General features: G+C 45.0%; 1 protein-coding gene across 3 annotated transcripts in view; it reads right to left on the bottom strand.

Moving 5' to 3' along the window:
* Positions 1 to 24754, bottom strand: part of ITGB5 (integrin subunit beta 5) — a 780917-nt gene that overhangs the window by 302137 nt on the left and 454026 nt on the right. For all 3 annotated transcript variants that reach the window (XM_078682057.1, XM_078682058.1, XM_078682059.1), the window contains 2 exons: positions 14895 to 14990; positions 8781 to 8870 (listed from right to left, as the gene is read on the bottom strand). In XM_078682057.1, coding sequence (XP_078538183.1) covers positions 8781 to 8870; positions 14895 to 14990 — 186 coding nt within the window. The remainder of the gene's footprint in view (positions 1 to 8780; positions 8871 to 14894; positions 14991 to 24754) is intronic.

Here is a 24754-nt window from a genome sequence, read left to right as displayed (position 1 = left end):
CCGGGTAAAAGGGAATATTAAGAAAAAGATAGAGAAAGCGTGGGAGCACCACCATTTTTATGAGGGACGCCCTCCCCGCCATAGAAATGGGTAGGGAGATCCAGCGGTCAACTTGGGCGGTAAGTTTGGTCACAGCCACGCCATAATTTGAGCGAAGTATCTCGTCCTTGTCGCGAGATATCTGTATGCCCAAATACCGAAGGTCAGTCCTGTACCACTCCAGAGGGTAATCCAGGGAAAAGTCAGGGACGGCAGTGGTAAGCGGAAAAAACTGGGATTTCGTCCAGTTAATCTGCACCCCCGATATTCGTCCAAAGACCACAAATTCCCTAAGCAGGGGGTTCAGGTTGTGTATCGGGTCCTTGACAAACAGAGTCATATCGTCTGCATATAAGGACACATCAATCTGGCGCTGAAGGCAATGAATCGCTCCTTCACCATGGAGCTGACGGAGCCGACACGCAAGGGGTTCAACCGCAATTGCAAATAGCAGGGGTGACAGTGGGCACCCCTGGTGGGTGCCTCTTGAGACGTCAAGCGACGTGGATAGATGTCCGTTGATCAAGACTCTCGCAGTGGGTCGAGTATATAGTAATCAGACCCAGGAAATGAATATGGTGGGGAACCCCATGCGGGTCAAGACTGTGAACAAATAGGGCCATTCAACAGAGTCAAACGCCTTCGAGGCGTCTAGAAAGATCGCCACAACAGGAATGTCAGGGTGTATCGTATGAAGCAGGGAGAAAAGGGTGCGTAAATTATGTGAAGTGGAGCGGCCCGAAACAAAGCCCGATTGGTCGGGTAGCACTATCCGGGTCATAAGGAGTGACAACCTGGTGGCGAGGACTTTGGCCAGAATTTTGACATCACAATTTAGGAGCGATTGGGGGCGGTATGAATCACAGGATGTGGGAGTTTTGCCCGGTTTCAGTAATGAGGTGATGACGACTTCGCGCATGGAGCATGGGAGGACACCGTCCTCGAAGGATTCTGTGAACACTTCTCGGAGGACCGGGGCCATGACATCTATATAGGTCTTGTAGAATTCAGCAGGAAGACCGTCCAGCCCGGGCGCCTTCCCGCTGCGTAGTGACATAATGGCATCCCTAATTTCATCTACTTCGAAAGGCGCAGCAAGGAACTGCCTATCGACATCACTCAACCAGCAAAGGGCCAGGTCACTTAGGAAGTCGTCGTATTGGATATCAGGAGTTGAGACCGAGGTGTATAATGTGCGATAGTGGGTAACAAAGGCATCTAATAGTGCATCAGAATCCCTGACAGTGTGACCTTGATGATTAACCACTTCAATGACAGTATTATCTACGCGCGGCGATCCTGTCAATATAGCTAGCGCTTTACCGGGCCTATCTCCCTCACAATATTTCCTTGCCTGCCAGTGTTTATTCCTAAACCTAGTCTCCCTGTGTGCTTCTTCTTCATAATGTGTAAGCTTATCCCTGAACTCAACGTGTGCAGCAGTGTTATCCCCCACAACCATCCGCGCCTCCAATGCCCTCAGCTCGTCTTCGAGCTTCCGGATCGTGCGCTGTATGTCGCGTAGTACCCCAAAGCTCTTAGTCATGCAGAGGCCCCTGACAGTGACTTTGAATGCCTCCCAAATAATTTCTACAGATGCAACGGAGCCCTTGTTCCTCGGAAAGAAAGCTGTGATCTCATCCTCCAGCTCAACACGGAAGACCTCGTCTAGCAAGGTCGCCGGTTGTAAGCGCCATCGTGGTCTAGGGCGATCCCAGCCCGGCAGCTGCAAAGTCAGCAGAACCGGACTGTGATCCGAATAAGTTCTTGGTAGGTGTGTCACCTTGGTCACCCCAGGCATCGTTTCTCTGGTCAGGAAGAAATAATCTAAGCGCGCCCAGGTACCAGTCTGTGATGTGAAGTGAGTGCCTTCCATGCGGCCAGGGTGCAGCGTTCGCCAGGCGTCCAATAGGTCCCCCTCGGAAAGCACACCTTCTAACGCCTCCCTTGATCTAGGTTTGTAAACTGTCACACCGTCAGCCCTATCTAAACGAGGCACTAACGCTATGTTGAAGTCTCCCCCCCAAATGACATGGCGGGACCCTACATCCAAAATCTTACCCCACAGTGTGGTAAAAAAACATGGCGCGTCAAGGTTGGGGGCATAGCTGTTAACTAGGGTGACAGAATCGTTACCTAGACGTCCCCAGAGTAACACAAAGCGGTCATCTTTGTCCGTCAGTTCACCACATACCTGAAAAGGAACATTGCGTTTAACCAGTATGACAACACCTCTGGCGTATGTGGAGTACGACGAGAATGACCGAGTAGCAGCCCACTTACAACCAAAAGTAGGGCGCCCCTGTGGAGCCAAGTGCGATTCCTGTAGCATAGCAATTTGCACCTGATGGCGATCTAAATAAGCTATAACATTTCTGCATTTTTTGGCATCATTGAGCCCTCGGACGTTCCAAGATAAGCATTTTAACGATACAGTAGATTCCAAACTAGCCATAACCTAGACATGTCCTGAATGAGATAGTTCGCCACCACAGAATCCAGAGTTGCCGCTTTTCCTGTATGAGATCAAAGAACGCTGCCACCAGCCAGCCAGACGTCGTCTTGAACCAAACAACCATCCCCGTAACAGATCCCACCCGCCCACCCACTACTGCATCCCAATCATGCCAGCAGCCAGTCAATCCCTCACCCACCCACCACCCATTTCCCAGAAACTCCCACAACTTGACCAGAACAGCGGGGTATTCCCGTAGGGGGAACAGCAGCAAAGGCGCACAGCCACCCCCCTTCCCAACAGCCTCAAGTTCGGTACCGTCCATGGTCGAGGCAGGGATAGTGGGGGCGGTTCCTACATATCTTGCACCGTCATGGGTCTCCGGCAGGTCTAATTCTCAGTATCTACATCAGCGCCCACTGAGGCTGCAAGTGTAAGTGAATATTAGTCAGAAAGTTAAAAAAACAGATACTTGCGAGGAGGGCAATGGTCCATCAAACTTCATTGAGCACCGGGGCCACTTCCTCCTCGGGGTCCTCGGGACCCTCTCGCCAATCTCTCTGTGCCCTGCGATGCTGCTTCAGATAATCCTCAGCTTTATTCGGATCAGTGAAGAACCTTTGTTTACCCTGATGTGTCACTCTCAGCCTCGCTGGATATAACAGCGCATAATCCATCTGGGCCTCTCTTAGCTTCTTCTTGACTGCTAGGAACTTCCGTCTTTCCTCTTGCACGATGGGAGTGAAATCGGGGTAGAGAGAAAAGGCAACGCCATTGTAGTGCAGGGTACGTTTGGTTCTGGCGGCTCTTAAGGCAATATCTCGGTCACGGTAATTCAACAGTCGGGCAATGATAGGCCTCGGCGGCAGCCCGGGCTGTGGCACAGGAGCCAGGGATCTATGTGCTCTCTCCACGATGAACTGGGGCGAGAAGGCATCCTCTCCTATGGACGTCCGGAGAAGCGATTCGATGTATAGTTCCATTTTTCCAGTGGCTGTGGACTCCGGAATACCCGTGACGCGGATGTTGTTGCGTCGGCTACGGGCTTCCAAGTCCTCGTTCTTGGCCGCTATGACTCTCAGAAGGTTGTCCATACGTGCAAGTTGGGAGGTGTGGGTAGCAGTGAGATCATCGTTGTCCGATATTCGTTGCTCCGTCGCGGTTATTCTCTCCTCATGTTGGTCTACTTTGTGGACCAGTGCGTCCAGTCTGGAGGATATCCTGTCCACCTTCTCCACCACCGTGGCGAAGCCCTGTCGCATTTCTTGGAACAGGCCCTGCAGATCAGGTGAAGCCGGGGGGGAGGGCGCAGCAGTAGGGTCCGCGCCACTCGGGCCAGGGCTCACCGCAGTCGTCTTCGTTCCTTTCTTGGCGCTCTCAAAGCTGAGCTTTGCTTGTCGGTGCTCCGGGCGCACCATCGTGCCCCTGCGTCTCTCGTGAGCCACCTTTATAGGATCTGGTAGGTTGTAGAAGGGCCGCTATATGACCAGGCAGCGGAGTGAGTCCCTCTCCCCGTAGTCTATGCAAGGTACAGAACGGTGTGTAGCGGGGTAAGATATTCCAGGCCCCGAGAACCGTATGCCACCGTGATGGGCCGGCCGGGCTAGATCCACCAGCTCGATAATGCGATAGGGAGGTAGGGAAGAGTAGTATCAGTAGTGCAAGTCAGCTACTCCCAGTCCGGACAGCGGCAGACCAACCAATGCATCTCCAGGCCCCCAGGCGATGTATGAGCACATATAGCAGCAGCCCCCCAGCCCGACCCGGGTAATGCAATCGGGTGAGTCAGTTCACCGTGGGTGCCGGTCTCTAGCAAATGGCAGCGGGAGTGAGTCGGTACCCTTCCCGGCAAGCTTCGGTACCACCGCCTCAGGAACGTCTATGAGGAATAGGGAAGTCCGCTATGGACCTGCTGAGGCAGCAGGGTAATGCCCCCAATGTATTCCGGTACTCACTGCGCAGCGCCGATGGTCAGACAAACAGCAGGATCTCAGCAGGGGCAGGGCTCGTCACTTGCGCTGTAGCCGGCGGCCGCCATTAATGCCGATGTTCGAGCCCGTCACTGAGCACCACTGCCAACGCTCTCCCGGCCAGCTCCCGCAGCACGGCAGCGTGCAGGAAGGCAGATGCGTGCAAACCACGATGACATCCACTGTACTCGAAGGCAGGGTCAGGGGCTCCGTCCGCCTGATGAAACGCGGCTGGTTGCTGTGGCAAGTTCTCCGCCGGGGGCCCTCCGCCTCGTGGTCTCCACCGGCCTCGCGTGAGCGCCAGGGGCCGAGCTGCCCACCCCCGCGGGGTCTGGGCGTGTGCCGGTGAAATGCTCCGGCGCCGGTAACTGTGCGTAGGTGGCTCCCAGCGACCCACAACTTGGGGCGAGTGTAGAGGACGCTAACAGCTGCCGATTCTGCCGTTTCAGGGGGAGGCAGCCCTCCAGACGGCAAGGATTAATGAAGGAGCAATGTTGTAGGAAACGGGAGCCGGTTAGCTAAGCGGCCATTCCGTTTGCGCGCCAAGCCACGCCCCCCCAATAATCCCAAACTTTGCGTGGTTCAATGTGTTAAGGATTATGAGGTGAGTACTGCTCCTTTTCGTCACGATATGCATGGTCAATTGTTAATTGCTTTGCAGAAGCCTTTTCGCCCTGTCGCCCCAGCTACATTGGCCCGCTGGGTCAGATGGCTCATGTCAGAGGCCGGTATTGATGTCTCGACTTTTAGTGCACATTCCGCACGTGGGACTATGGCTTCTAAAGCATTCTCCATGGGAGTGACTTTGTTTGACATTATGAAGGCCACTGATTGGTCTTCTGATTCTGTGTTTAAAACTTTTTATTACAAACCTATTGATCATATTGCTTCTGATTTGGTGGATCAGCTTTGAACAAGCATAATCAGAGCCTCCTGACATAGAATTCAAAATTTGCGAACATATGTGACAAGAATTTTCAATTCTATTAAGGACAAGGAGGCGAGGATTATCCCACCCTTATTCTGCATTTACGTTTTATCTTGTTATTGAGCATTGCTGCTTGCATATGGTGTTTGATTTATTGTTCCTTGTATTTAACCCCCCCCCCTTTGTTTCTATTGAGATTCTGAGCTCTAGATGTGTATATTTCGGCTCTATGTCTCTTTTCAGGATCTGATCCGAAATAGAGGTTGATGTCGAGCAAGCGTCGTCCAGCCTGGCGGTTGTCTTCTCTTACCAGTTGTCTGCAGCTGCAAGCATCCAGTTTTTCCCTCTCTTCATGGACTCTGTTGCCTGGTTCCTTTCTTCTGGATTTGCTTCTTGGACTGCTGTTTGGTTTATTGTTTTGACCTGTTTTAGTCACCAAAGAAAGAGGATTTGGTATTCTCTATGGCACCTTTTATACCAGTGACTCTATGATATGTCATGTGATACCCAGAGGTTCATGGGTATTGTAGTTTTATTTTTATATACTGTTTTTCTATTAGCTGCTGAGCATTTCTAATAAAGAAATGAGAAAGCATAATCCTCGCCTCCTTGTTCTTAATAGAATTGAAAATTCTTGTCAGGTATGTTCGCAAATTTTGAATTCACACATTGCTTTGGTAATATACCTTTAGCGCTGATCTAGATCGAAAAACCAATCAAGAATACAGTAACATTCCTTTTGTTATAATGTTGGTATTGGTTTATCCCATGTCTGTCTTTGGTAGCCTCTTGGAGCTGTGGCTGTTTGAGTTGGCATGTAGTTCAGGGGAGCTAAAGTCTTGGTATGGCTGTGTAGTTTGGCATGCAATGTCCATATTGGTGGTTGATAAGCCGGGGCGGCTCGCTCGGAATGGGGCTGGTGAGGCGGGGGATTAAACAAAAATGAATAAATAAAAAAACGTACCTTCTCCGCTGCAATCCTCTCCTGCCGCCACACGCCTCTCTTCCTCTGCTGGAAGCACAAGAAACACTCGGGCTTCCGGGCTCTCCCAAGCAATCCTGTTTGGATGCTCAGGAAGTGCCCGGGGAGGCTGAGCACGTTCTCCACGGGGCTGTGCAACACAGCCCAATGGAGAACATGCCAAGTGTGCATGATGATTTGGCCGGTCTTAGAGGGCCGGCCAAACTGACATGTGCACTTAGAGAAGTGCAAACCACTCTTCCCCTGGTCTGGCGTCACAGAGCCAGCCCGCCCGACTCCCGAAACAAAAAGAAAATGATAATAAGATCTTGTTATTATAATTTTCTTTTTTTCACTACTGCAATAGCAGTGGGGCGACGATCCTCCTCACACTGTTGAGAAGTTGTGTGTGGGTGAGAAAACTGGACTGTGTGGGCAGGGAACCATGGTATTGCGAGTGGCTGTGATGGAATTGTGTTTTAAGTAGAAATTACAGGTACCACTGGTCCACTTCTGAGTGAAGCAGGTTGGTGCGTGTGAAGGCTGCTAGATCAATGTTTGTTGTACAAATGTTTGTCCAATGGTATCATTTGCAAGCTTAAGTGTGTTCATATGGAGGACCTGTTCACCTGGTATAGCCCAAACAGTAGTATTAGCTGGATATGCTTCATGCAACTGTGTGTCAGCCGAGTGAGTTGGTATCAAGTAAGGCAGATGAGATGTTGGTAGGAAGATGAACATCCGTTTTTAGTTTCTTACTTCATTGATTTTTTTTATAACACAGTGGTGTTGGTGTTGGTGTGTGCGGTGGGTGAACACCAGCAGAGTGAGGCTTTGCATAATAGGCACTCAACTAACTATGGTAGGTGTGCTCATGCTAGCATCGATCAACACACTTTGGCATTGTCTTAGTAGTTGAGTTATTTGGCAAAAAGTGTTATCAGTCTGAGATGTGAGAGTGAGGTAGAGGGTCAGCATAAGACTCATCTGACTTACCCCTGAAATCGTAGGGAAGCCTTTGGGACGTAGTAAGATGAGGGGCCGGTAGAACAAAATGTGTGACTGTAGCAAGAAGATAAGGGATAAAGGCAGCACTAATCTATACACCACTAGTCACAAAGTCTACTGAACAGTCACCAGAAGTGCTGCTACCTTGTCTGAGCAATCCAAATGATGTTGCTTAAAAGATGAATCAGCTTTATCTGTTTCCACAGATTGCAATGGTGCGATTTTACACAAATATCTCTTTACTACACAGATTGCACTATTGTTGAATTTTTCCACTGTAATTTGCACCAAATGACAACTGTGAAGTGACTTTTACATAAACTGACTGACAAAAATCAATATTCTTCACTAGTCAGCGTTATTAATACTGGTGCAAATTTGCACCAGTGCCAACTCTGTATTCTGAAAATGCTGATGCAATCTGTGTAATCAAGCCCCGTCCCCGCACGACTTGCCTTTTGCAATAAGAATACAATACTGGGCTCCTCTCAGTAGAAATACTTGAGGGCGTATTACAGACGGTGCTGCGGGGGCACAACGGGCATTTGCGCCCGCTTTGCACACCCCCTGGGCACTGTGGTATTACAGAAGAGGGCGCAGATGCTTGTGCGTCCCCTTCTATAATACCAATAGTGCTGGCGCACTTAAAGCGCCAGCGCTACCTTCAGATTGGTGTTCCCTCATTTACATAGGGGTGTACCCTATGCAAATCAGGGAATTCCTTTGACTCTGCGCCCACGCCATATTACAGGCGTGGGCGCAGAGTCAAAGAAGCCCTCAGGAGGTGCTGTGACGGAGCATTATTTAAAAGGTGGCGAACTGTCAGTGCGCCCCCGAGAGTAGCCTTCTGCAGGGTTAAAGGGGGTCCCACTGACCCCCCAAACATCCCCTGGCAAGTGGGTGCAGTCTCTAACTGCACCCACCTGCAAAGGGATCTCTAATCCCGTTTGAAAGTGCAGGCGGATGCCGCCTGCACTGTGAAAACATAGAGCAGCTGCTTCGGGTTCTCACATGTATGCGCGGCTCTGGGGCCAGCACGAGTTCACGGCTGCCCTGGGGGCAGCGCATACACCATATTGGGGAACATTATCACTGTTTGCGCCCGGCGCACCTTTTGAAAGGGTGCAAACAATGATATTGTGTAATACGGCCCCTGGTGTCTTTTGTAATTTTTCTAATTGAAACTGTACAGCAGACTGCATGCCATGGCTAGCCGCGATACCCCACAGCGCCCAGTTCCAGACATGAAAGAGCCAGCGACCTATCCCTGCAGGTGGAGAAACATTATAAAAGCATCTTGTAATTTTCAGCCCCACAGACAGCCTGCAGGGAGGGCCAGATGGAGTCCTCAAAGGAAACCAAAACATGTACATAAACAAAGCACGATCTTTAAGCCAAGGAAAGAGACCTAAGCCTTACGTTGTAGGCGTTAATTATCAGCTGTAGAATATTTTTGGAGTCTTTATCCAGGATTTCCACTGTTGTTCCGGGTATCAGGGACGTAAAATTCTAAAAGAAAAAAAGAAATATGTATTTGTGATTTTCGAAAAATAATTTACTAGCATACAGCCAGCTGGTGGCTCACAAATTGAAAGCAATAGACAAAAACTGGAGCAAGAATTGTGAAATAGTGGCGTTATTCATTACAAAAAGTGACAGGAATGATTCAGCAATGAACGGTTATCCTATGGGGCTGGGTTTTACAGACGTATGTGCCACATACGTGGTAAAGAAGCCAAATTAGGAATTATATCTTGCTACTTCGACAGACATTAATGCACAAAACAGGCCACTGCTATAGAAAATACGCAGCGCTCTTAGGGGCCTATTATGATTGCGGTTTTTCCGCATCCTCCGGGCCGGCGGTGGCTTTTGCCGGCCCGGAAGATGCGGAAAAACCGCAGCGGACCTACCAAAGACCCACCGCCACATTAGGATGGCTGGTGGGTCCTGGTTTCTGTCCGCAGCTTTTCCGCCGCGGTTGGCTTACAACCGTGGCGGAAAAGCTCTCATATGGTGGCGGTGTCTCTCAGACACCGTCCGCCATATTAGGAAGGGCTTTAAAAAATGCTTTTCCGCGGCGGGTTTTCCGCCGTGGAAAAGCATGTGTAACTTCACTGCGGGGGCCCGTTGCGGGCCCCCTGGGTGAAGGGGGTGTGGGGGGTGCACATGGGGGGTACCTATGGTACCCCCCTGCATTTGTATGCAGAAATCGGCAGGCACCGCACGGTGCCTGCCGCTTTCTGCATACAAATGCAATGTATGCATTTTTACCATTGCGGCGGATGCAGCTTGAAGCCGCACCCGCCGCAATGGTAAAAATAGAGGATGTGACCGCCAGGGTGGCGGTCACATCCTAATTGCACAGGAGGGCACTCCACAGGCAATGCGGAGGTTCCCTCCTGCTCTATGGTGGCGGACGGACTCAGGTCCGTCCGCCATCATAATCGGCCCCAAGTACAGAACGCTATATAAATCCAGCAGGCCGTATTCAAAACGTAATGTACTAGCAATTAATAATTTTATTCTACGTGGAGGCCCCGGACCACTATTGTTAGTGATGACCTTTCTAACTCACACATTAAAATATTTGATATAAAATGTATACAATAGTGCACTACGGAAAAGATATACTTATATCTACACGTTTCTTGTAATAAAATCTGTGCCTCTCTAATTCTGCAAAACCTAGTTATGTTTTTGTTTAATTCATTTTTGGGTTTACGCTGTGCTCAGACTATAGGGCCTCTGTGAGCACTTCTTTTCCAAGAAACAGCAGAGCAGACAGTATTTATTATACATTACATATTCATGATGCACACGCCTCTCTAGGAATCACTATATGATTGAATGAATTCATCAGACCTTAGAAAGAGATACAAATTGTTCTGGATTCTTCCAAATAAACTCTGAGAGCATCCTGAAGTAGCTCCTGCCTACACAACACTGTCCATGATGTAAACAAGAACTTTAATGACTTTTGCCTCCTCCTGTAAACCATTTGTTAATAGAGATTTATTTTGGTTGCCACTAACGTTATATCTAGATAAGTCTGCTAAAACAAAATATTCTCATATTTGTTCTGAACATTTCAAACCTCCTTGAACGTTTTTTCTTCTGTAACTTTTAGTGGTATGCTGACTTCTTCAATTGTTACAAAATAATCTTTAAATCTTTTTACGGTTATGAAAGATAACCTGTTCTCCTCGTACCCTTCTCCCCTCATCCCAGATCCCTGTTTTCACAGAAAAAAACGTAAATATCTCTCTCCCCTGTTTATTACTAGCCAAGTTTGTATTTCTTGTAGCTTATTCCTCTACGATGTTCTGCTAGTTCTCTGCAACACTTCTTATTATTCAATAAAGCTTTTTAAACACAAAAAGAACTTGAATGACTAGAAAAACAAAAAGTGTCTGTGTCATCCAAACAGCTTCCCATTTGAGCTGCAAACAGTAGTTTTGTTTCCTTGTGTTTCAGCATTCTACAACCAAACGTGGGCGACACTGTAATGCTCTATTACATTCAAGATAGGTCTGCTATTGTTTCCATGGAAAGCAAAGGTCGGCGACATGTGAGGTTTCATTGTAGTGCCCCCCTTTTCTATGTTATAGCAACAAAGGAAGAACTAGTGAATTAAGGTTGCTTTGTCATCTGAACTTCTATTTACAAAGCAACAAAGCTGAACTGTATGGAAGGCCAGAGGGCCTTCAATACAGTCTGCCTTTTCAATTTTCTGTCTGTCTTTCATGCAATTATACTGCACGAGTTTGCACATACATATTGGCTTTGCTTCATACTTATTAATAACCTTTGATCTATGAGAGGTAGATATCTTGGGTTGAAGTATGCAGATTCTGCTGCAGATATTGGATAATTGCAATGTAGCAACACAATAAAGGTGGCAGCTTCACTTAACACTAGTGGCCTTTTCCTTAAGGTAGAAGGATGAAATGCGAAGCACAAGACGCAGAATTCTCATTGTGGCCAAAATCAGGAGCTATAGTTTACTCAGTGAAATGTGTGTTATTTATTTTGGCTTGTGTAGTATGGTTTTATTTTCCTGACATATATGCGGGTCTTACCAAAACGAAATGAAATAATTGGCTATGGGGAGGACAATAATAGAAAATGTCTGTCAGAGAAAGACAAATCAAAACAACCCTGCCCGTTTCTCTTCCAGCCTATTCATAATGTGGATTACACCTTCTCTCCTGGACTAGTGGGGGAAGAAGGCGGAGTACCGGTGGCTGAGAAGTGTCTGAGGTAACAGTAGACACTCTCTTACCTGGTGACTTCCCTTTCCCACTAAGAGGGAGGGGTAAAGAATAGGATTGATAATGGGATGTGGAAGTGGGGGCAGTTGTAGAGCCCTACTCCACTCCTTTCCACAGAGATTACAATGTGTATCACACGATCAGACAAAATTGTGACATATGCATTTCCACTGGTTCCTTTTCCAGTGCAAATGATGGCGGGCCGTGTCTTTTGTAAAGCCAATGATAATAGCGCATATCGGGTGCAGAATGCGCAACCTCTACCCAAGCTATTCTTTTCGATATCACCATCACACTTCTCCCTTTCCAGCTCCAGTCAGGCAACAACTGACAGTCCACACAGGCACGTGACACCACAATGGGGTAAAGGTACCAGATTCTGTAAAATTAATATATGTGCAGGAGCAGCATAATTTAGAATCCACCCTCTGCATGTACTCTATTCATGTGTTACAGTATATAATCCAATGTGTGCCTTAACTATTTTACTTGTGTATTTTTTGTTTATGCCTTTTGATATATAATGTTGCTGTGCTTTTATTTGGAAATCATTATGTAAAGAAGAGGAGTGAATAATTAACCCATGCATTTATTTTTTTTGAATGTTCACGTTATAAAGATGACAGCTTGTTTTCTTATGGTTAACAACATTATAATGTACTTCCATTTTGATTCTCAAGGTAACTTAGCTTGACATTAGGCCTTACCAGAGTGATACACATTTTAAGATTGCTAGAATGCTGTGTATTTCTTTCTTTGCAGGTGTGTTATCAAGTCCCTTGTTAGCTAGAGAAATGCTTATTATTTTGTACTAGATTGATAGAGATGCCTGGGATGAGAACCCTGGAAGCAAACATGAAGAGATGATGGTGGATCGAGACCCCTGTACCCAGTGTACTAGGGGTATACTACATTCAAAGACAAGCAGATGTGGATCTAATTTTGTGGGAGTGAGAATTTGGGGAGTCTAACGGTTCCCAGCAAATGCCACCACAGGAGTGGTTCTGACCTGAGGGAGAAGGACATGGATGTTCTAGGACATTCAATGGTGCTCTAAATCAGTGTCCTTAACATTCAGAGGACAGACCCTTTCCTGACTTCATAGAGAGAAGACCTCCCAGAGTGTAAGGCTGCGTGCTAAACACTGAACTTCTAAGGAGGTTCACGAGATGCTAACTCGTTCCTTCTTTCACTTTTAAAAATTCCCTTTGTATTTTCATTTCTTGATTAAGCTAGAATTAGTTTCTCTGTGGAATACACACAACTGTGGATAATTAGCATTCTTTACATACTGATTAAATGCATTCTCTATTTTATAATAAATATCTCGATTTAGAGTGCATGAACACATTAACACCTTGCCTGTTATGATATATTTGATTAATCATTGACAAGTTTAATGATTGTAATCAACTAATAATCTGAAAATAAACCCTTACAGCTGCATACCATCATCTTGGTCATTATTGTAGAATTGTACTGATTTATTGAAATTCATGTCTTCTGAATGCTAGTTCTCTCTCCACGCTTGAAATCAATTGTCAAAGGTCCATGTAACCTGTGGGGGGTTCTGTTTGATGACTATACCAAAAGAATGAAGTTTAGAGACCGCTGCTCCATCAGAGGTTTAAATTATTTTCTGGCTCCCAAGAAGACACAGGTTTTTAAGGGGCCATTTATTGTTCAGAAAAATAAAATTCCCTTTACAGGGCCCTGCATTTCTGACAGTTAGCAGCCACAGGCATTCCAGAATAATCCTGTGTTTAATGACCTTAAATCCTATTTTGGCATTATTCACTTGATGGCCCCTTATGCCGCCAGTCACCAGAAGTCTTTCTTTATGGGGCAAAGAATCGTGCTGCCTGCTTCAGTACTATCTGCAGTTTCTACAACTGTTTCTTGGGCCTGTGTATGGATTTTCCAATAGTCCAGTGTAAACATCTCCAGGGAGATGATGCATTCCAGTTCATGGTCCAAGTGACCCTATTGGTGCAGGAGCACGAGCACCTAACAGCCCATGTTTATTTAAAAGGTTGCTATTTGCCAGGGGTGGTATAACAGGAGAATCTTCTTTTCACACATAATTCTCAAACGAATTATGGGTTTTATGTGAACTACGCATGGACAGTCTTCTGAGTAAAAACTGCTGCACAGAATAGGCACATGAGGTAAAGCTCAATGTATTGCCCATACAGTGTCTAAAGTCACGTGGTGCAAATTGGGAGTGCAGCAGATGCAGTCGCAGCATGCGTCCAGTTTCACGGTTCCCAAAAGACATTTTCTGCTTGAACTAGGTCAAATAAAATACCAGAAATGGACAGCTGGATATGTGCACACACGCATAGTTGTTAAAACATCTGTATAGAATGAGAGGCACCGCTTACCTGAAGCTACATGGGAATGCACTGGAACTATATGTGAGCCAACATTCTAGTGCTTTTGATATACATTATTACATTATTTCTAATATACATGTCCACGCGTCTTTCCTAATTGATCCTTCTAACCATTCAGCCTTTCTCCGCTCTTCTTTTTTCAGTTCTGTATTGTTCTTCCATCCTGTGTGTTAAATAGGTTTGATTCTTCCTCAGTTGAAAATCAAGTTAATCCAAAATTGTATGTACTTTTTTGATTTTAATGAACACATGTATTAGTATTGTAAAATACTTTACTCATTTAAAGGAAAGGCTTAAATTTAAAAAAAAAGTAAAACATAAAATAACCCACTTCATTCTACCAACTAACGAACCTCGATTTTACCCTGATGTAAGCCTCGTGACGAGGCACTTAAGCACTTTCACACTATGCCTCTTGCCTACCAGACAGAATGTTCCCTAGCGACACTTTCGACCCTTACATGCTGCCATCTTTAGTCATTTGCCAATCCTATAGTTTCAGTGCCTCTCCAGGTTCTTGAAAGGTGATATGAGTTTTTTAAAATGTTGTTCCACATAGAACCATGAAGCATCGTTGCCTTTCCACGAGGCCCTACTATATTTATTTCGTATTTAGTAACAAAAACCTTGCCTAATTTAAGAAACTCGAGCGCCCCCTTTTCTTCATCCTAGGAGTATTTTTAATGTTATTTCACATTTATTAAAGGGGTAGGAGGTCCATGTTACACACAATCTAGAACTAGTGTAGAATAGTAGGTAGCTGGTTTAATTTTGCATGTGACCCAGTAGGTTCTGGCAATGAACAATCATCAACAGGAGTCCCTCCAGCGCCTAAAAATGATCAATGAGCCAGCAGTAATTACCTTGTAGAGCATGTAATGGTTTTTTGTGACGGCAAAAATGAGATGAATGTTGCTTTCAGACAGTTTCTCTCCGAGGAGTGCAAGTGATGGATAATCCTAAAAAAAAAGAAAAAAAAATTCTTTAACGATTTAGACAATCAAAGGTGAGGGGCTTTTCATAACTTTATTTTCAAGAAACTTAGCAGCTTTTGGTCCCCAGTGTCTCAAGGCACAGCTGAAACGGAAAAACCTATCTGAGCCAAAGACTGTGGGACTAGTTCACAAAGAAAATTTGATGCAATACATGTGCAGTTGCATCCAAAATGCACCTACATTGAATTCACAATCATTCACATACACAAAATGCACGTCACACAATCTCATTAAACGGTAAGTGAATTTGCAGGGATGCACATTTTGCACTTGGTCAGATCGCTCATGGGCAAGATTCTGGAAGTTTTTTGATTACCAGCAAAATGAAAAAGGGTACCTGCACCTATCACTGTTTTCAGCGGAAACTGTTCAACTTTAGTTTCGTCAGTGATCAGCATGAATCTAAGGTTCTTTGGTCCGACATGCTGGAGCCATTTGTCTAGTGAACATGCTCAATACATTTGCAAGCAACCGGGGCTGTTCAAGATTGGGGAAAATTGAACAAATCGTTTTCTCCATATTTTGGATCAGTAACATTTATGGGGAGGTGGAGGGGGGTAGTTTTTTATTAAGGGTTGTCTACAGTTTTTTTTGTCTGACCTTTGGTAACTTGAATATTGCTTATGCAAATGACATAATTTGGCTGCATCCCACCTCATCTGTAAATGTGGCGCAAGTATGTACGCAATTCACACATGAACAAGGCAAAATATGTTTCTGTCAATTACTCATTGATTGCCTTCATACCAACAGAAGCATGTGACTTATTTTGCAAGATCACACTCATTACATACACCTTCATATGAAAAAACAATATAAATTTTCTATACAGAACACAGCCCGCCTTACCTTTCATGGTGTTTTAGGGCAATCTAAGAATGATCCAGAACCTCTATTGGGGTTTCGTCTCGAGCATTTCTGCTACTGAAACCACAGAACAGTGCCACAAGTTCATCGACATGACCTAGAGCTCCCGAGAGAGTAGATGCTTACCATTTTGGTTGTAAAAGCTACTATGGCCTTACTGAAACTTATGTGATAGAAGTCTGTGGGGAAAACATCAAGTACATCCAAATATGTAACATAAGGATGGTATACTCAATCCTTTACCTACCCTAGGTCTAAAAGTGTCCTGTAAGAAGGTTCAGCTGTGAGGGAAAATACTTAGGATTTCGGGAAGATAAAGGTCAAGAGAAGACACTATAAGGAGGAAAAAAGAAATTAAGAGGGGAAAGATGTATTTAAAGATAGAGTATTTATTTATTCCATGCTTTGCCTCAAACCTACCCTTTTAGTCACTTCAGAAGGGATTCTGAATTGTAAGAAAATGCATGTACAGATTTAATCTGGTGTTAACAACTAAACAGAAAAAAACATGCAGACAAGTCGTTGTAACGATTTGGTGCCGCCAGGCTAATATGGAAAAACACAGCATCTAAGGGTTTTAAGAGGTTGACAATGATGCTTATTTGCCAAGTAAGGAAGACTTGATTATAAACGAGAGTCTCCTGTGCTTTCTGTAAAGCAGATTTTGGTTTGCGCTTTCATGGAGTAATCAAGGGATTCCTTAGTTCTAGACCCTGCATCAAAAGGACCGGCCATCAAATTTGTTGGGATTTAGGCTACAACCAGCAGATTGATAGCATGGTTTGTGGCGAGGTAGTAAATGGCTAGTTCAGCACAACGATTTCAGATCTTATCAGCTGGCAAAGGAAGTAGAAGCTTTTGTGATTCTCGATCTTTGATAACCATTTCGCGAACACTCACTGAGGCTGAACCATACTTTCTCAAGTGCTAAAGCTTTCTTAAGATGTATTTTAAGAGTTCCATTCAGATATCAGTCATGTAGAATAGCACCTACATGCAGCCTTTCACAAAATCCCTCGAAACTGTGCTAATGTTATGATGTTTTAGTGAAAATATCAGCCTAATTCTAAAGTCTGATACTAACTGCTGAGCCCATATTTGTGCGAAATAACTATTGTATTGATTATCCAGTAAAACGTATGTATGTGGCAAGTGTTGTTTTTTAGGTAGAGCCAAACAGACAGCACAAGCTCTTTGGCTGGCAAAGATCTACTGTACTCTTACCCCATCTCACAGTGGGCTTAAAGTCTGCCCATTTTTTACCATTAGTTGGTATTATGGTCATTCTCATTTGCTTGTTTCTTATTTGATGGCTTGCATTGTCCATCATGTGTCTGTTCCTCTCCAGAGCACAGTTTCTGTACCCGTGTCCTTCCACTGCTCACTGTTGGGAAACTTTATAAGTCTCCATTATGACAGGACACGAGCGCTGTCCCATGCGAACCATTTTGTTAGCTTACAGTGGAATTACAGCCCGCTCATTCCGTACTATTAGTCGACTTCATTGTGACTCTCATTTGCTTGCTTGTCATTGGTTAGTATGTGTGTGCTTTCCTTTCCTTTCCGGCGTACTTGTGTTTTTTGATTGCTTTATTTTCTAGCACTCTTTTTTCTTTGTGATTAAGCATTGTGCTCCTTTTAGCTGTCTCCCTAGTGTGTCCTCCCCTCCATGTTGTTGGCCCCCATTTGTTCTTCCCATGTCTGCGTCCTTTGTGTTGCTTTTAATATACCTTCCTTAACTTTGTCTTGCTTGCACACAAATATTGCCTTGTGTACGCCGTCCCCTCCACCACACTCATATTGCTTCTCCCTTGAACTAGTGTGCTTACTCCCCCCAATCCCCTTTGTTGCTTTTTCACCAGTGTGGTTCTCCTCCCAGTTCCAAATTGCGCTCATTGCGCCCCTATCCAACCACGCCCTCCATGTTATTCACCCCAGCCCTGTCTGTGTGCTCCTACTGCATTCTACATACTGCTTTTCCCCACCCATGCCCCCTGTGATGCTTCGCCACCCTGACCGCTCTACTTTTTTATTTCTTTTCGTTTACTGATGAAACTCGGATAGGTCCAAAAGGTGAGACCTATTGGCTTTGCCAATGGTTGGTATCTTTTCATCAACCACTTAACAAGAGTTTTGTATTTTCTAACTGTCTTCCTAATGTGCGTGTCTCCGCCTACTCTGTCATTTTCTCTTACCCATGTCCTTTTCACCCCCACCACAGGCTGCTCTCTCATTTCTTTTTGTGTAAGCACTCAACGAGTGCATGTGTTTTCCATCTGTCTCCCTTGTATGCTTCTCTTCCCCTCCTGTGTTGCTTACTCTCTCACTTATGTGTGCCTCCCTCCCACCCACAATTCACAATGCTCTTTCTCATATATGGGTTTCTCTCCCCCAGACTGTGCTCCGTATTACTCTCTCCATCCTCCATGTGCTGCTTTTACCCTTCCTCCCACTTAGCCAGTTCCTCTCTTAAACCATATACCCATCCCCAACACGTGGTGATTAAAAAAAAAAAAATAGCACAGTGCTTTTTTAAATTAGTACTTTTGTGCTAAAAGCCTCTTTTGTTATTTACCAATCCAAGTTTCGTCTGCTGTCTTAGATTTTCAAATAAAAATAGAAAGCAATAGGCCCTCATGTCATTACGACGTTACGCCTATGATTTCTGATGCATGCACTACAGTGGAACGACCAGTGTTTCTTGTTGTTGTGTTTTTTAAGGTGTTGCCCAGTGTTCCAACAGTGTACAGCATACGCGACACACACTTTCCCAAAAGCAGTTGTCAAAGCCCTTAGCTCCCAAAGACAAGATATATTGGCTTTGCCAAAGATGGTTAAATAACCTGTCTACCTCCTATGTCTCATTAGACAGCACAGTTTTCAAACACACACTCAACATCAATCATTGGCTACATTAGAGGCAAGTAAGCAGCTTGAAGAACCCATGTAGCAAACTTGATCCCCCTAAAGCAGTGCATTTCAGACTTTCTGCCTGAAGCTAGATTGTCCATCTGTGGCAACTCCAACAAAATTAGCGCTCATCGATTAAGCATTGGTTCAGGCATTTAAGCAACCATTTGGAGGACCCCAAAAAACAAATGTAAATCACCCCACACAACATGCTCTGGTCATGAAACACATCCCACCGTCCAGAAAATCAGGAAGTCACCCATAATAGTGAATGTTTTCCTAATTTGTGGACTGTTCTGGTGATTTCTGAACGGCCACTCTCTTCTATGTAGGCCTCTGAACGTTAATGGTACCTGTTTGGTCTTCAAGTACTACCACATAAGGACCATGCTCTGGAGCGACACACACTTTCCCAAAATATTGAGAAGAAGGGTAAGCAGGAAGCACTGCAAGTTAGTTTGTGACTTGGTACATAATTGTCAAACATCAGAATTAAGAACTAAATCTTAGTCTTAATTAGCCGTAAAATATAGCAGTTCACAGATAGATCTGCATCACTAATTGTTTTAGAACAAATACAAATATGCAATCTCTTCCAAAATATTTGTGCCTTATTGTTTTCTTCCTAAAGTTTCGGACACTCCTACTAGTACTATTTCTTTTGCTTTGCCCCTCCCTGCCAATCAAAGGATACAAGAAAGTAATAGACTTTACAGACGAGACAGTCAGCCAGAGGCTGACATCAATCACCTACAGAGATGACTTTCAGTAATTGAAATCTGGATCAATGTTGTTTGTGTACAAATCAATCAGTCACATTTGCTTCTTTCTCTGGGAAGTCTTATTCAACTTCACTTTCCTTGTTTTTCATTCTTGTTAAGGACCCTTAAGTTGCCTCCCTGGTTATTTTTTTTCCAGGCTGCTGCACTTCCGACATGATGAAAAAGAGTCATATTTAATACCCATACGGTCTTACATTTGAGGGTTTAGGGACTGAAAAGATTAGGCTGATGCAGCCTTGAGTTCCAGGTGGGGCGTGGCACGTGATTAGTAGAGAAAAGTAGAGGAAAGTGCCAGGTAGTGTTTTAATTGAGAGTTTATGCGGTTTGATCAGGGGTCTGTGTAAAAAGTGGTGGACGAGTCTGTGGAGGTTAAAGAGGATTCTTGGGAAAAATTGATCACCTAGTTGAGGCAGACAGTGGGTTATTATGAGGGTCCAACTCGCAGTTTCCAATACTTTAGCTTGCTCAAGAGTGTTGTTTAGAGATTTGATAGTGTTTGGGGGAAGAGGCTGGGAGAGAAAAGAAATGTATTAGTAGTTGGACACTGGTTTTGGAGCTGGTGGACGCAATGAATACGTCCATCTTTATTAAAGAGGTGAACTCCAATAGTACAGATCCATATATGTGAGCAAGTGGCAACTTGTGGTGAGCACTTGATTCGATGCAGCAGATGGCTACAAATAGTGACATTGAATAATAGGAGAATCGGAAACCCCATAAAAAGATGTAAAACACATGCCTATCTGTGAAATAGATATAGCCTGCATACAGGAAATTCTTTATTCTAGACAAGAGGGCAGATGCATGAGAAATGGGGCATCTTAATATGTCTGAAACCCAGAGTGCTGTTTGTGGCCACCAAATCCAATCTGAACCATAGGGCACATTTGTGATAATCAATGGATAGTTAGACCATTAGCGCTGGTCTGTGTATATGCATCCAACACCACTGTAGATGGAGAGATCTTTCCCCACTACCAAATGCCCACATTGTTACAGTATCTTACATCCACAAAGTGGACTCAACACTGGACGCTAATGGATATGAGGCATGCACTGCACCCAGGTGTGGTGGAATACTCCTTCGATTCCTCCACACATGCTCTGCACTCCAGACAAGATATGTTGCTGCTGTATGTTCATATATAAGGGTCAACTTCGTTCAATGAATATCCAGTCCAGAAATTGTCTGATCAGTGTACTTTACTGGCAAGCCAGATATGCGGCAGGCAGATGACCCGAATTCCCATGTGGAGACTGCAGACAACCTTGTTGATAGACAGTGCCTAAGTTAAGACTATTTGGGAACATATCCAAAAACAAAACCACCACTGATAAGGCAGGCTTGAATGGCAACTAATTACTGAAATAGTATGCTTCTAAGATGTTTGCATGTGGGCTATGTATAATGACTGTACATGGCGATCTGTCCACCCTTAACCAACTCATCACTAGGTTTGAGGAGATTTAAGGATAATGGAATTGGAAAATGCAAGAGGAACCCAAGCAGCAGAGACACTATTGCATGCAGTAGCTACATACGGGAACCGAGAAGAATGTCTCACTTTGTTCGAGTACAGAAAATACACAGTCAGGCACCATACCGAAGGAAGCAGATCAGGTCATCTTTGACTGACATGTAATAACGATCCACAAAGCCCTAGTAATGCACTCAGGGGCTCTTACAGTCTAATGTTAAATATGCAAAACTAGATTAATGAGATGTCAACATACTACAGTCAACTTTACAATGTTCATAAGTAATTAAGTAAACTTTCTCTGCTGAACCTTGAAGCTGGCCTTCAGGAAATCTGGCAAGCAATAACACACTAAATGTCTGGCAAAACTCCCCTGTGCCATGGACGTCCTACAGAATTCCAGGTGTCTTTCAGTGCTACTCTGACCCCCAGACTGCTGTTCATGTATTCAAAGCCTATGGCAGAACAACCCATCCTAAGTCCACATATGAGGCCATAATTGCGTCATTGCTCAAACCCCACAGAGATCACTTGACTTTATCCTCCTACTGCCCATCTCCAAACTCCATTGTAAGATTTTGGGCAAAATAATAGCCAACAGAAAGTCCCCACTGTCGTCTAACTTGGTTCACTGGGATCGATCAGGTTTCGGAACATACAACAATATGGCAGTGAATATTCAACGTCTCATCCATACCTTGAGAGATTGTCTGCCACCCACAATGCTCCCTGCAGTGGCCTCGCTAGACACGGAGAAGTTTTGTGGTGCTAGAAGAAATATGCTTTGAAGGCAAAGTGCTTCAGTGGATTAGACTACTGTAATCACACCTGACAGCTAGGGTCAAGACAGAGTGGACAATATCCAAATCAAGAACCCACCACTGGGGTACGTGTAGACTGTCCCCTCTCCCTTCTCCTTTTTGCTGTGCATAGTTCCACCCAAAAAAGTGTGAGATAGGGAATTTGATCTGAAACTACAGAAATATGATGTCTCCTCATGGGGCCGATGTCTTGCTGCACCTTAAGGAAGTGGGGCAAGAACTGCATTTAAAGAGGTTTTAGGATGTTTCGGGCCTGAGGGTGAGAGTAGCCAAATCTTTTCTTTCCCCCTGAGACTCACGGCCAGTCACAAGGTCACGTCTCTCCCAGAGCCGCCCCTGTCCTCGGAATATACTACATTTAGATATCTGGCCATATGGACATATCACTTGTATTGATATCTTATAGTAGGATATCATGCCGGGGTACCAACAAAGCTTCAATAGTTATCAGTAGTGATATTGGCGATGGGCAGAACAGTCTTAACCATACTCCTAATCTTGCCACATCATCTATACTTAATTTCTTCCTCTATGTTTGCCTTAAACGCCTTTGTCAGCAACCTCGTCAGAATGCTATCATAGCCTGTTTGGGGCAGGTGTAGACATAAAACTTTGCTGCACAAATTAACGCTTCCATTTCTGAGAGTGGTCTGAGTGCTCTGAGTGCTCCAGCTCATTAGCTGCCCAGTTGCAGTGGGTAACTCAGTAGCTGAGTTAGCCTGATTGCCTAGAAACACTATATTCACATCATGCCCAGAATCACCGTAGTTCTGGTGCAAATGTTTGTACTGCAGGGCAGGCAGCGGGTGCTGGACTTTGCTGATGCAGGACTTTATCACGCACAAATTGGAGGGCGCCCTATGCACCAGACCTGCTGCTATGGTCTTTGCTTACCTTTAGGGCACTGGCCGAGCAGGATGATGTAGGGACTTACAGGTAGATGCATCAAGCATTTTTGCGAGCGCAAACTGTGCGAATCGCAAAATTCGACCGTTTGCGCCCGCAAAAATGGCATTTGAGATGCATCAAGGGTTCATGCACTCGCAATATAACAATTCGCAAATAATTGTGAGTTCTCAAATTGCGATTGCATTTAAGGAATCGCAATTTGCGATTCCTTAAATGTAATGCATGAACCATTCCAAGATTGCGAATTCGCAATCTGGGGTCGCTATTTACCGCGAATTCAAACTACATGGTAAATAGCAAAAACTTAGAAATATGCACTTTAGTGCATTTTTCTAAGTTGTATATTACACACACACATGTACTTGGGACGTGTGTGCGCAACACCAGTGAACATTACCATTTCAGGGGTGCAACAGATTGTCCTTTGGACACCCTGGCACCCTGGAAATTGCGGGACATTTGTGATTCGCTAATTGCTAATCGCAAATAAGGAATGACTCCACATTCATTCCTCATAGGAATGAATGGGAAAGCCATTCCTTATTTGCGATTCGCAATTAGCGAATCGCAAATAAGGAATCAGTAGGAATCGCAAATAACATTGCGATTCCTACATGCATCCCGTTTTGCGCGTCTTTAATAGCGAATCCTTAAAATTCGCTATTAAGGACTCGCAAAACATAACTTTGATGCATCTGGGGGTTAGTCACACAAAGGTGTACTTACGCTGGGGGATCTAGTAAATGAAATGTAAATGTTTGTATTTTATATAGCGCACTTCTACCCGGAGGCCTCGTAGCGCTGTATTCATACCACTGCGGAACCCATCCTGGCTTTCCTGTGAAATGTCCACTTCTGGGCACCCCCAAGGTGAAGCCAGGCATCCACAGCGCTGCTGGGGCCGTTGTGGAGATTAAGCAAGCTATTGCCCAGAGTCACAGAGTGGGACCCATGATTAGACTAGGCACCGAGGCGAGAATTATCAGGTCCGGGGAAATTGAGCCCAAGACCGGCCGAGGCGGGAATCGAACCCTGGTCCCGGGCCAGACCTCTGCATCAGAGTCTGCCGCTCTAACCATTGAGCCACACTTCTCCACTCCACTAGTCACCCGGGATAAGTTACATACATTCAATAGCTTTCTAAAGACACATCAATCTTTAATGGACAGTTATTGACGTTAAACACTCTGACAGATACATTCAGAAAGACATGGGACATCATCCTTGGCATTCATGCAGGGTCACTAATGCTGCTGACTTTGGTGCCTGGCAGGAAATTCAGAACGCTACTGTACTGTACTGAGCATTTTTGGGGTATGACTAAAACAGATCTAACTACGTTGATAACTAATTGGATGAAGGACACTGGCCCTGACCTAACATAGGGAAGGGTAGTCTGGATTCGGGTACCTACAACCAGTGTCAAGAAACATTATGTTTAAATCGATAAAATACAGAATACTACATCGTACTTACCACACACTCAAGCAAAATATTCCCTTTGAGTGCCTAAGATGAAAGGCTGTTGATTAACTTCCCATGCATTTGTTCTGCTCTTGTCACTTGAAACAATCTTTCAAGAATGATGTACTCACCTTCAGAAGTCAACAAACATCACAATTGCTCGAAAACCTGAGGCGTGTTTCTTGTGGTTGTCAGCAGGAATGTAACAGTGTGCAGATTCTATTATTTCACACTATTTTTTGCCAAAGACAAGTATCTATTATCATGGAAATGCAATGATGTGCTCCAGCTAAGACACAGGAACAGGGAACTCTCTAAGGGCTTGATTACAAGTCTGGCAGTCCTCGGACCGCCAGACTCACAGGGTGCGGTGGTGGCGGGCTTCCGACCGCCCTATTACAATTAAGGTGGTCGGACCACCATTGCCCCGCCACAGCTGCCAGGGAACCGCTGTTTCCTGTTGGTGTTGCAGCGGTGTTGAGGCCACAATATGCTTG

Source organism: Lissotriton helveticus, chromosome 3_1 (assembly GCF_964261635.1).
Source record: "Lissotriton helveticus chromosome 3_1, aLisHel1.1, whole genome shotgun sequence".
Lineage (NCBI taxonomy): Eukaryota > Metazoa > Chordata > Amphibia > Caudata > Salamandridae > Lissotriton > Lissotriton helveticus.
This window is presented reverse-complemented; position numbering and strand designations above follow the sequence as displayed.